The sequence below is a fragment of the Thunnus albacares genome, chromosome 7 (assembly GCF_914725855.1).
Source record: "Thunnus albacares chromosome 7, fThuAlb1.1, whole genome shotgun sequence".
In the NCBI taxonomy this organism is placed as follows: Eukaryota; Metazoa; Chordata; class Actinopteri; order Scombriformes; family Scombridae; genus Thunnus; species Thunnus albacares.
This window is the reverse complement of record NC_058112.1, coordinates 4,583,869-4,596,706: the sequence shown is the minus strand read 5'-3', so window position 1 is coordinate 4,596,706 and position 12,838 is coordinate 4,583,869. Positions and strand designations below refer to the sequence as shown.

General features: G+C 38.8%; 1 protein-coding gene across 2 annotated transcripts in view; it reads right to left on the bottom strand.

Annotated features, from left to right (window-relative positions):
- LOC122985247 (myosin heavy chain, fast skeletal muscle-like) overlaps positions 1-12,838 on the bottom strand; it is a 28,314-nt gene that overhangs the window by 11,666 nt on the left and 3,810 nt on the right. The window contains exons 14-41 of one of the 2 annotated variants that reach the window (XM_044355727.1): positions 12,544-12,693; positions 12,282-12,452; positions 11,888-12,191; positions 11,687-11,751; positions 11,494-11,581; positions 11,264-11,381; positions 11,049-11,172; positions 10,561-10,697; positions 10,204-10,459; positions 9,859-10,101; positions 9,598-9,774; positions 9,362-9,507; positions 9,174-9,264; positions 8,681-9,070; positions 8,444-8,570; positions 8,232-8,350; positions 7,943-8,139; positions 7,592-7,775; positions 7,323-7,488; positions 7,093-7,217; positions 6,674-6,982; positions 6,373-6,576; positions 6,136-6,261; positions 5,870-6,040; positions 4,227-4,331; positions 4,038-4,133; positions 3,797-3,928; positions 3,497-3,603 (exon numbers count right to left, since the gene is read on the bottom strand). In XM_044355727.1, the coding sequence (XP_044211662.1) occupies positions 3,583-3,603; positions 3,797-3,928; positions 4,038-4,133; positions 4,227-4,331; positions 5,870-6,040; positions 6,136-6,261; positions 6,373-6,576; positions 6,674-6,982; positions 7,093-7,217; positions 7,323-7,488; positions 7,592-7,775; positions 7,943-8,139; positions 8,232-8,350; positions 8,444-8,570; positions 8,681-9,070; positions 9,174-9,264; positions 9,362-9,507; positions 9,598-9,774; positions 9,859-10,101; positions 10,204-10,459; positions 10,561-10,697; positions 11,049-11,172; positions 11,264-11,381; positions 11,494-11,581; positions 11,687-11,751; positions 11,888-12,191; positions 12,282-12,452; positions 12,544-12,693 (4,542 nt within the window). In that variant the 3' untranslated portion in view covers positions 3,497-3,582. Of the gene's footprint in view, positions 1-3,496; positions 3,604-3,796; positions 3,929-4,037; positions 4,134-4,226; positions 4,332-5,869; positions 6,041-6,135; positions 6,262-6,372; positions 6,577-6,673; positions 6,983-7,092; positions 7,218-7,322; positions 7,489-7,591; positions 7,776-7,942; positions 8,140-8,231; positions 8,351-8,443; positions 8,571-8,680; positions 9,071-9,173; positions 9,265-9,361; positions 9,508-9,597; positions 9,775-9,858; positions 10,102-10,203; positions 10,460-10,560; positions 10,698-11,048; positions 11,173-11,263; positions 11,382-11,493; positions 11,582-11,686; positions 11,752-11,887; positions 12,192-12,281; positions 12,453-12,543; positions 12,694-12,838 lie in introns of those variants that run through there. The other variant, XM_044355726.1, reaches the window with a different exon arrangement.

The following is a 12,838-nucleotide window of genomic DNA, read 5'->3' as shown; positions in this document are numbered from 1 at the left end:
TATGTTCTTACATCTAGCCAGAATTGCCACTTTTTGCAATTCCAAGCTGCCAAACTCATAGTTGGATTGATGTGCCTACGAGAGGGGCACATCAATCCAACGTATGCTACACAAAAACAATATGCATAGTTCATGTTGTAGCCTATCATTTTGAAGAAAGCTGAATTTTGTATATTAAGTATGATTAATTGTGTTTCATATAGCTCCGATTGAAATGTAATATTTGTTTCTTAGAGGAAACAATGTGGTGAAAATGACAGTCATTTAAGACCATTAATATATTAAAAAGAGCCTTTCTTAATTGCACTTTTCCCCTATCTGTTCACTTTAAGAAGTTGTTTCTCAGCCTTTTCCTGTCACCCTATTTTTAGGTACCATAATTCTCATGGATTACTGGGTTCAGATCCGTCAATGTGGTGAGTTCATAATTTTAGTACATTATTTTTACATTATTTTTCTATTCAATTTGAAAGGGAGCTCTTACTGATTCCTCATTCTGCTTATTATTCAGCCTGGTGATGTTTTTCTTCAGTTTGTAGTATAAAGTGTACATGCAAGTTTGAATATTTTCACTGATAACCACGTTGGATTTATTTGATGCATTTTTTTTGTGTTAAACATCAATGTATTTGTAGGTTAGTTCAACCTCCTCAACTTTAACTGCATCTGCTGCTCCAAATCTCTTATCTTTAAAACTCAACCTCCAATTATTTAGTTTCTGAATGTGCTTCTTGCCACCCTTTACTTCTCATCCCCATCCAGGCAGTGCTGTAGCTCCTCAGCAGAAACTTCCAGGTTCTTCTTCATTATCTCCAGGTGAGTTTCATATTAAATACAGAACAAAGGAAATTTAAACCTATTTTAGTGATTTCCCTCTTTGCCCACTCTGCATGCCTTGCTTCCTGCACAGTGTCTACCTCACAACCTGGCCAGCCTCAAGCTTCTTTTTGTATTCAAAAAGACTTCAAATCATCACATGCTTGATGTGCATTTATTATTTGAATTGTGAATTAGTGAGGGGGAAAAAAAAGTCCAGAAGTTCATTACACCCACTAACATCAACAGCTGCTCAAACGCTTCACACCCTCTCTCTGTCTATTTCCGAACATTCCTTAGATCCACAATTTCTGCCACCTGTTGACTGACTGTACTCATAGTGGAAGCTTACTTCTGTGTGTTATTTCCACTCTGAGAATATTATTCTTTTTAATTGTAATTGAGTTCTGCTAAGCAGGAAAGGATTCACAAAATGATGAAAATGCAACACCATAGTTTGATCTTAATTTACGATTTAATAAGCTGGTAATAATGTTAATAAAAAAAAAACACATTAAAAATAGTTGAGTTAAAAACTTTATAATTAACTTTAAATAATCTTTAATGATGTGTGAAATGTGTGAAATGTTATGTTTCATACTTAACTTTTGTCATTTTAGGAAAAAGTGTTCATAGTAGTTCAAATTAATTGTTTAATTAATATGAAAATGTTGCTCTTATATATATCATAATGTATAACAGTGTTGCATATTTGGACTACCGTGGCCTGAAGCATTATAATAGATAGTTTCACCACAAACATAACTTGATCAGTCTTCTAAACACTCACTGACTGGAATTAGATTCTTTGCATTGAATGTGTTTAGCTTACAACGCAGGAGTTAAAAATGGGACACATGCCAAATATGGTTAGGACAACAGCTGATGCTTACATGACTTAAACATTTGTTGCTACACACATCTTATGTTTCAGGTTTCCATTGGCAAAAACAGATCCTGAATTTGTAATAATCCCTGCTTAAAATAGGTAATTTTAAAGTTTAATTTGAAGTCTTTTAGCTATTCATTGATTTGGGCAATTTATTGCAGCATAATGATTACAGTAAAAATGCATACAGTATGTATTCATATTCTTCTTACATAATAGTTAATCAATTTGTTTGATTAAGAATAAAATAAAAATACCAAATAAAAGTTCAAAATACTAAATGGAACAAAAGGCTTCAAAATGAAATTATGTGAACAGTGCTGTTTAAATTGAAACAATTACATTAAGGTTAGTTTCACAAGAAATAAATAATTAAAATTATATTACTATTACTTGTGGTTAGGTGTAAGAGATATGTCTCTGGTATTCACACTCATATGTCAAGCTATTAACACTTTAACTGACTCTGCAGACATAGCTTCAAGTCCATTTTTGGCTCCACACACATCACTGCTAGCTGAATGTCACCCTCATTCCTGTTGTAGAGCGATATATTTTTTAAATGTAAAAGGCAATAGCGAAGTAATAGTGATGAACTTATGAAAAACATTATAATATCAAGTCAGGTTCATTTACATGTTTGTCTCTGTGGTGTACCTGATTGAAATAAATGTTATTTTATATGAATTGACTATTTTGGCTTCTACCTATTTTATTCAATATTTATATAATTGGACTTAAAATATTGTCACCATTTTTTTTGATTTTGTGAGTAATGCAGCTGAATGCTTTCTGATAAGAGCTAAATATAAGTATACAAGGTGTGATTTTGGGATGCCAGATTTATTGTGCTGTCTAATGTACACTAAGTCCAGCCTGTGACTTCCAAAGCAAGCTCATATATGGGAGTTATTCTAGGATTAACTAATTAGTTTATCTATTTTCATGCCTGTTTCCTTGTTGAAGATTAAAGTCACTTTGGTAAAACACATTTTATTTTTCCCTAATTTGTTTTTCTGAATTTTCCTGATGAAGAGAAGGGTGTTCTTAGACCAGCTTGGCGATTAAAGGTGCAGTGTGTAGAATTTAGTGGCATCTAGCGAGACGGATTTGGCAGAAATGGAATATAATAGTATGTTTTAATTAGTGTATAATCCCATGAAAATAAGAATTGTTGTGTTTTTGTTATCTTAGAATGAGACCTTTATATCTACATGGGGAGTGGGTCACCTTCCATGGAGACTGCCATGTTACACCGCCATGTTTCTACAGTAGCCCAGAATGGACAAATCAAACACTGGCTCTAGGGAGGGCTTTTCACACTTTTCGCAAGTTTTGTGGCCACCGTAGGTTCTCCTACACGCTTAGAAGGGGAGGGTGAGTGAGGTGTATGCAGTTGGTTGCAAACTGCAACCTTGCCACTAGATGCCACTAAATCGTACACACTGGCTTATAAGTCTCCCTGCACATCAGGGACAGGTTTATTAGCTGCCCATAACACCTTTACTTTAAATGTTAAGGATTGTTTCATCAGATAATGCATTTTCAGTTGTTGAAAACCTTTTAAAGTCACAGTAGTCATCCCAGTGGGGCTTTTCCAATGTGTTAAAAAAAGCTTATTTTATGCTTCAGTAACCAAATAGTCAGCATTAATGAATTTAAAAGTTATTTGTTTAGTTTTGTAGCTTAATAGTCTTCACATGATTTCCATTTGAGTGTGACAAATTGACCAAATTTGTCATTAGCTACCTTTCCTCGGAGGCAAAGAGATGAGAGTAATAAAGACAGAAATTTAAGAGCAAAAGCTTAACCTTTATTGTTTCAGCATAAATAGTGTCATATTGTATATCTCAACACAGCAAAACTCTCAGCTTGCTTTACTCAGCTGCTTCTTTTCCCTGTAAACAGAGAAAATGGTGTATGTAAGTTAAATTTTAATAAGCTTTAGGTGACAATAATTATAATCAGATAAATTAATTTAAACCTAATACTACGTAAGTAGAATATAGTACTGTAAAGTATCTGCTCTAACATATTGACAGATTTAAATTAAAGAATGATGATCGTTGTTTTGTTTGTTTTTTTATTTACCTTGCCAGAGTCACGGCTCTTTGCTCTCATCTTGTTGACCTGGGACTCTGCAATGTCTGCACGCTCCTCAGCCTCCTCAAGCTCATGCTGGATCTTCCTGCACTTGGACAGATGAACATTGGCCTGCTCCTCCTGGAATTCAAGACATAATAAAATGTTTAAATGTTCAAAAAGACCCGTGTGTAAAATAACTGAATTAGTATGAAGTTCTCATCATTTCAAATAAATGTTTTGCTCTTACCGCTTCCTCAGACTGTCTCTTGTAGGCCTTCACCTTGAGCTGCAGTTTGTCTACCAGATCCTGCAGCCTGGTAATGTTTTTCTTGTCCTCCTCAGTCTGTGGTAGAAAGTATTGATTTGCATGATAAATATTTGTAATGGTTTGTATATTAGATTTATCTGTACATGTTAAGTGTTAATGTGACTGTACCTGGTAGGTGAGTTCCTTCACCCTCCTCTCATATTTGCGAACACCCTTAACAGCATCTGCTCCACGTCTCTGTTCAGCCTCAACCTCTGTCTCCAGCTCACGCACCTTCAGAAAGCCAGAAAATTTATGAAATATTAAGAATCCATATCATCAGGAAGCAGATCCTCCTAACTCTATGAATTTTGGTACTTGCAGGGTGAGCTGTGTCTGTGAGGGTACAATGGCTACCAACATTCCAAGAAAGCAGGGCTGAGAGATAGGGGGGAGCTTTTGTAAGATAGCTTTATAAATTACTAAACCCAAAAAGCAGAGTGGTCAACTGTGTCAAAAGCCTTCGTTAAATCAATAAAACGAGCAGCATAGTGTTTTTTGTTACCTAATGCTGAGACTACATTGTTAATAACTAAAGAAGAAACAGAAATAGTGCTAGGCCTGAAGCCAGACTGAAATGGAGTTAGTATGGAATAAAAAATGATTTCAACTGTTCATTAACAAGTGACTCAAATATTTTAGCAAGACAAGATAGTTTTGAGATTGGATGATAATTATTCGCTACCAACTTTATGGAGAGGAAGAACATGAGCAGTCTTCCAAACTATAGGAATGATGCCAGAGGTAATGCTAAGATTGAAAATATGTCATGTATTCAGAAATGAGCTGTGCTGAGGATTTCAAAGCAAATGGTTCCAGTTTGTCATCACCTGTTCTAATGCAAACAATGGGGTAATGGTCAGTAACACTAAGGTCAAAAACATTACAGGCAGGATATTTCTCTGGTCTGTTTGTCAATTAAGTTTGATTTGAGTCCTTCAGGTTGGAGTGAGTGGGATGTGAAATAAGCTGTGTAAAATTAAAATGAATTAAGATTGTAAAAAAGATCTTCAACATTTATAGATGCTGAGGTAAGTCCGTCTAAATTGGGATCACCAAGGATAATCACCTCATGATCAATCAATAGTGTCATTCATCCAATTTTTGTAAGGCTTCTGAAGGGGCAGAATGAGGTCTCTAGACACCAGTTACTATTACTGAATTATTATGCACCAGATCAATTAAGGAAATTAATTCAAAATATTTAGCACTTGAAACTGAAGTCAACTCAAGTACAGAGAGAGATGATTTTACATATATTGCCACACCATCTCCTTTACCAGCTCTATCTGCCCTGAAAATATTAAAACCACTAAAAGAAACCGTTTGATTTTCTCTTTTTTCAGCCAAGTCTCTGTTAAAATCATAACATCCAGATGACTTTGAGATAATAGGATACTTGAGTTATCATATTTGTTATGACTTAGTAAACTACATATATTTAGATGTTTTAAGGAACCAAAACCACTTCTAGTCTTAAAATCCTGTGGATCATTTAAATCATTTAAATTAGTGCCTGAAGTAACAAGTGAAGAAGACCCAGAAGTAGTCAACTCTCAACATTAACAGTGATGAGGTTCCTGGGACATGCACCAGACTGTATGACTGCAAATCTCAAGGGGCATCTCCAAGAAATTATCACAGGTATGTTGAAAATGTCTGTCTTGTCTGAGTCCAATATAAGTTACCTGTGTTAGATGTGAACATATCTGTTTGGTTCCACATCAATATGTTTTCATTTGTTTAGCTGTGCAAATTCTTGACTGTCTTACCCTAGACTCGAGTTTCTGGAGCTGCTTCTTGCCACCCTTCATGGCCAGGTTCTCAGCCTCATCCAGGCGGTGCTGCAGGTCCTTAACAGCCACCTCCAGGTTCTTCTTCATCCTCTCCAGGTGAGCACTGGTGTCCTGCTCCTTCTTCAGCTCTTCAGCCATCATTGCAGCCTAGCATAGACAGCATTAAATGTTTATTAGAAAATATCTTGAAAAGGTGCATTTTACTTGAACTAAAATTAAGAACAAATAAAATGTAAACCTACATCAGTGATGGCCTTCTTGGCCTTCTCCTCTGCATTCCTTGCTTCCTGAACAGTGTCATCCACTTCACTCTGGATCTGAACCAAGTCAGCCTCAAGCTTCTTCTTAGTGTTCAGAAGGCTTGTGTTCTAAAAGATAAAAAATATTGTCACTTCAGTCATCAAATGCCAGTACACTCACTTATTTCAGAACTGTTTAGGTTTATTATTTATAGAAAAAATAATTGAAGAAATATTCACCTGAGTGTGCAGAAGTCCAACACGCTCACTGGCATCCACCAGCTCCTGCTCAGCAATTTTGCGGCCTCTCTCTGTCTGTTCCAGGGCAACTCTAAGTTCCTCAATTTCAGCCACCATGAGACCGTTTCTGCGTTCCACCATAGCAGCTTGTTCCTTGATGTCATCCTGGGCTCTGACAGCATCATCAAGGTGCAATTGTGCATCCTGGCGAAAAATCACAGGGAAATATTTACATCAATACCAAAAAGTAGATGTACTGACTGACTATAGTCCATGCAACAATAACTTTGTATAACAATACCTTCAGCTGTGCCTGCACATTCCTCAACTGCTTCTGGGACTCAGCAGCCTGGCGATTGGCATGGCTCAGCTGAATCTCCATCTCGTTCAGATCTCCCTCCATCTTCTTCTTGATTCTCAGGGCATCATTTCTGCTCCTGACCTCAGAATCCAGAGTGCTCTGCATGGAGTCAATCACCCTCTGGCTGTTCCTCTTGATCTGCTCCATCTCCTCATCTTTCTCTGCCAGCTTCCTGTCCACCTCACCTTTAATCTGGTTGAGCTCCAGCTGGACGCGCAGGATCTTAGACTCTTCATGTTCCAGAGTGCCCTAATGATATCAGAAATTAAAATGTTCATCTCTGCCTTCATACTTTCTATAATGTATTCATCCATTATTTGAAATTCCGTTTCAGAAGATCTTCCCGAAAATGTTTTTACCTCAGCCTCTTCAAGAGCTGTCTGGATCTCAGCCTTCTCTGTCTCCACCTGCTTCTTGGACTTCTCCAGCTCATGGATGCTCTTGCCAGTCTCACCAATCTGTTCAGTCAGATCTGAGATCTCCTCTGCAGAGAGATGTATGTGTTTAATGTTGATAAGCCTTAAAATGTAAAATATAAAATTGAAAATAATCTAACTATAGTTGCTAACACAATCTGGTAGGAACTCACGTTGCAGGTTCTTGTTTTCACGCTTCATGGTCTCCAGCTGATCCAGAGCTTCCTCATAAGAGTTCTTCATCTTGAACAGCTCAGTGCTGAGAGAACGAGCCTCCTTCTGAGCTCCTTCAAGCTCTGCCTGACCCTCCTCATACTTTTGTTTCCACTCTGCCAACACCTAAATTGCACAATTTATACAGTAGGGTTACTTATTAATAAATACAATGACAAATAATTGTCATTGTCTTCGTTTTTTGGTCGCACTAAATAAATGGTGGTACCTTGTCAAAGTTCCTCTGCTTTTTGTCCAGGTTGGCGGCCAGCCCATTAGCCCTCTCCACATCAATCATGAGGTCCTCCACCTCACTCTGGAGCCTCTGTTTGGTTTTCTCCAGAGAAGCACACTTGGAGTTCACAGCCTCAATCTGCTCCTCAGCCTCCTGAAGGCGCTGGGCAAGCTTTTTCCTGTTAAAAACATGGGAATTTTGTTTCTCTGTCAAGGATTTACACAAGACTCTGTGAGTTTTGTGAGTGTTTAAATGTGTTTAAAGTATTGATTCAAATACTATTGTCAGTTGAGCTACACTATGATGCTAACCTTGTGGCCAATCAATTGTTTAAATTTTACTCACTTGGCCTCCTCAAGCTCCTCAGTGCGCTGGATAGCATCGGTTTCATACTTAGTTCTCCACTGAGCCACCTCACTGTTGGCCTTGGACATTCCACGCTGCAGCTCAGCCTTGGCCTCCTGCTCCTCTTCAAACTGCTCCCTCAGCAGATCACAGTCATGGCGGGCTGATTGCAGTCCATGGGCAAGAGCATTCTTGGCCTGGTATCAGAAATATTATTGAATGTGCAAAATTTCTAAATAACTAGTATAAATAATACCCTTTTTACACTCTTATTTCAAGTTTCTTTTACCTTAACCTCCTCTTCAATATGTCTCTTCAGCTCTTCAATCTGCTGTGTGAAGGCCTGTTTGCCTCTGGTCAGCTGGGAGACTAGACCTTCTTTCTCTTCAATTTGACGGCCAAACTCACCTGGTGTGAAAATTGTCATTAAACATTACTTTATGTCCAATTTCTCAGTTATACACTGCAGATCACTGTAGTTGAATGCTGTTTCATACATACCATTTTCTGTCAGGAGACGTGCTTTCTGTGCACCCACATCATTGATTTGACGGAGATTTTCATCATTCTTGGTCTTCAGTTCGCTAAGTTGGTCCTCAAGAGTACGGCACAGCTTTTCAAGATTTCCCTGATGAGGAAAGGTTTTCAGTATCAGAGATGAAATTTTATTTATGATACTAGTTACTTGCTGTACTACTTTGGATATTAGTTAAAAACACAGTGTAAGGTATTATATACCTTTGCTTTAGAAACAGCTTCCATGTTGCTGGAGAGGTCATCAATCTCCATCTTGTATTCACTCTTTTCCTTCTCAAGCTTCTGCTTGACACGCTGGAGGTTGTCGATCTGCTCACCCAGCTCAGCAACGCTGTCAGCCTGCTTCTTGCGCAGAGCAGCAGCAGTGGCCTCATGCTGCAGGGTGGCCTCTTCAAGGTCACGGCGGACCTTCTGGAACTCAGCCTCGCGCTTCTTGTTCATCTCAATCTGAGCAGCAGTGGCACCACCGGCCTCCTCCAGCCTCTCACTGATCTCCTCAAGTTCCCTGGAGAGATCAGCTCTCTGCTTCTCAACCTTGGCACGAGCAGCACGCTCAGCCTCAATCTCCTCCTCCAGTTCCTCAATACGGGCCTGTTGAATGTAGATGTGTTGTCTTTCAGTAAACTTTCACTTTTAAAACATACAGTAGGAAATGTACAGAGAAATATTTTATGTAACACTGTATGCGAGTCACCTGAAGCTCCTTGATCTTCTTCTGAAGCTGAGCACCCATTGACTGCTCATCCTCAATCTTGCTAAGGAGCTGACTAGTTTCAAAGTCCTTCCTGTGAAAGTAAAAGAGTGCATAGTAAGACTTTATCCATGCTGTTGGCCATGTCTAGAAACCTTATCATTGTTTTAGTATGAAAACAATTATTTTACTTTTTAATTTTCTCCTCAGACTGCTGTTTGTCGTTCTCAAGATCCATGATAGATTCCTGGGCCAGTTTCAGATCACCCTCAAGCTTTCTCTTGGCTCTCTCCAGGTCCATACGCAGCTTCTTCTCTTGCTCCAGAGAACCCTCAAGCTGCACATTAATACGTAGTTAGTTATATGTATATAGTGTGTAATTATCATGTTCAAGAAGAACCTTGTTTTTTCAATCTAAGTGACTTACATCATCCACTTGCTGCTCAAGCTTGGTCTTTGACTTGGTCAGTGAGTTGACTTTGTCCTCCTCAGCTTGCAGGTCATCAAGAGTCTGCTGATGAGCCTCCTGAAGGGCTTTCTTCTCCTTGGTCAGCTTAGCAATGCTCTCATCCTGAGAGGCCATCTCCTCAGTCAGATTCTTCACCTAAGTTTGCAAGAAAGATGTTGTTATCAATCGTTAACTTTGATAATGTTACTTGATCTGCTATATATAGTAATATTTACAAACCTTGTTCTCAGTGGCATGTTTCTCCTTTTCCACTTTGGCCAAGGTCAGCTCCAGGTCATCAATATCCTTCTTGAGCTCAGAGCATTCATCCTCCAGCTTTCTCTTCTTGGCAGTAAGCTCAGCATTGATTTCCTCTTCATCCTCCAGTCTCTCAGTTGTCTCTTTGAGTTTGGCCTCCAGCTGAATCTTACTCTTGATAAGTCCCTCACATCTCTCCTCAGCATCTGACAGATTCTCTGATTCCTAGTTCACATTGGGAAAAAGGTGTGAGCACTTCAACAGTTTACAGACACAAACGGAAAAAAGGGTTAGGGGTTAGCTGCAGTTCTTTTGGTGTCTACGTACAGATGCTACTTGCAGCTGCAGATCGTTCTTCTCCTGCAGGAGAGACACCATCTTTTCCTCCAGTTCCTTCTTCTTGGCCAGAGCGGTAGCCAAGTCTTTTTCCATCTTCTCATAGTTCTCCTTCATCTGCATCAGCTCCTTCTCAGTTTCAGCACTCTTCAGCAGAGGCTTGATCTTGTAGTACACCTTCATCCATGGCCAGTGTTTGACATTCATGAATGAACGTACGTTGTACTGGATTGTATAGATAGCATCCCTGCAGACAAAAAGTTGCTGTTATGGACAATGTTGTTTTTTGTTGTTTGTGAATTTTTCATACCATGACTGTGTGTACATGATTAGCTGTTTTAAACATGCCTCCTCTCCGTCATCTTCACAAACTCCCTTCTCATGAGGAACCCACGGCAGATAGCCTGAGTCATGGTGACAAGAGATGCCAATTTTTCATCTCTCATTTCCTCAAGGGTACCCAGCAGACCAGCCTTGAAGAACACCTGAACAAACAGAAAATAAAAATGAATGTTTGCACAATAAAATTAAACACTGATACTAGGATGAATTCGGAGATCATACCTAACACCATGTAAAACAATCAAATTGACAAAACGATTTTTGTCTACATGATTCAAGGGTTTAATAAATGGCCACATGCTGGGTGCTCTGGATATATACCAGTGATTAATCATTTGTTTCTTGGCCCATGGTCTAACATAGCACTAAAATCATTAAAATTAGGTAAGTGATTTTCGAGACATTCTGCTAATTAACTGACAAACAAACAAACTGAACAATTAATTCTCCTTTGTAATTATGCCAAAGTAAAATAAGGAAAGTGAGGAGCTAACCTTGGTGTGTCCAAATCTGTACTGGTCATGATCAACATCGATCGAACCAAGCAGCTTCTCTGCAGCCTTCTTGTTGTCAATGAACTGGCCATCAGGGATGACGCTGGCATTCAGTACCTTGTACCTTTTCATTAGAAAGTTTATGGTCACTGTAAGGATTCATTTTGTAGTTTTTTTCAACTATTAGAAGATGTTAAGAACATATTCATTGATACCTCTGCTTGAAGTCACCGTAGAGGATTCTGCTGGGGAAACCTTTTCTGCAGATTCTGATACCCTCCAGCACACCGTTACACCTGAGCTGGTGGATGACCAGGAAGTTCTCCATCAGACCTGTAAGAAAGACATTTCTTATCATTTTTGTGAATAGTCATTCTACTTGTTAAAGCAGCACAAACTTAAGTAAACTGTATCAACAAGATCTAAGATTACATTATCTATGTACCTGGAGTCTTTGACTCATTGGGAATCAGACAGCGCACAAAGTGAGGATGGGTGCTCCTCAAGTTAGTCATCAGCTTGCCCAAGTTCTCCTGTAGATCCAAAACAGTAAATCTGGTCATAAAATGTAACACACGTGAGTTTGAGTATAAACTGAGATATGATGTTATGCCTAGGTTTGCAATGTTAAACCTTACCCTAAACTGTGAAGACACAGTCTGCATAGAACCACCCTTCTTCTTGCCTCCCTTCTTTGAAGTATCTGTTGATAATTTTAAGTAGAAAACATTTTGTTAGAAAGAGACTTCATATTTCCATGAACACATTCTACAGTTAGTTAAAATACACAGTATCTGCAACCTTAAATATGTTTTAGTTTACTGTTGTTAATGTCATACCCTCAGCAACAGCAGGAGGATACAGAAGAGCCAAAAGTTTGACTGGGGACTTCTGGTACAGCTGCAGGACAGACTCATTCAGTGGGTCCTTGTTCTTGTCAAGCCAGCCACTGATATTGTAGTCTACAGTACCAGCATAGTGCACCAGGGAGAAGTGGGCCTCAGCCTTGCCCTTGGCTGGCTTTGGCTTCTCAAATGCTTTATTTTTGCCAAGATGCTGGTCATACAGCTTGTTCTTGAAGGACATGTCTGTGGCCTTGGGGAACATGCACTCCTCTTCAAGGATGGAGAAGATGCCCATGGGCTTTAAAAAAGTGGAAGAAGTTTGTCATTAAAGGAATACATGAAGTTATAGTAATAACAATTACATAGAATCACAAAACCTAATGCTTACCTTTTCAATCAGCTCAATACAGGCAGCCAAGTCCATGCCAAAGTCAATGAACTCCCAGATAATGCCCTCCTTCTTGTACTCTTCTTGCTCCAGCACAAACATGGTGTGGTTGAAGAACTGTTGCAGTTTCTCATTGGTGAAGTTGATGCACAGCTGTTCCATGCTGTTGAACTGTGAGCGGACAAGTGATTAGGATAATCAATGGAAATCAATAATAATACCTTGTCATAAACAAATCAGCTTTGTTAGGAATAAACCTTACATCAAAGATTTCAAAGCCAGCAATATCCAGGACACCAATGAAGAACTGCCTGGACTGTTTAGTGTCCAACATCTGGTTGATACGGATGACCATCCACAAGAACATCCTCTCATAGATGGACTTGGCCAGGGCAGTCACTGAGTTCAGCACCTGAAAAAAGAACAGAGAAAAGATATGATTTGACCAAAGTCTGTCAGTTGTTTTGTAAAATGCTGGATTACTGTTTGTCTGAATTCAATCCATTTACATTTGTGTATTTGTTATAATACAAAAAACTTCTAATGTTCTATGAGAT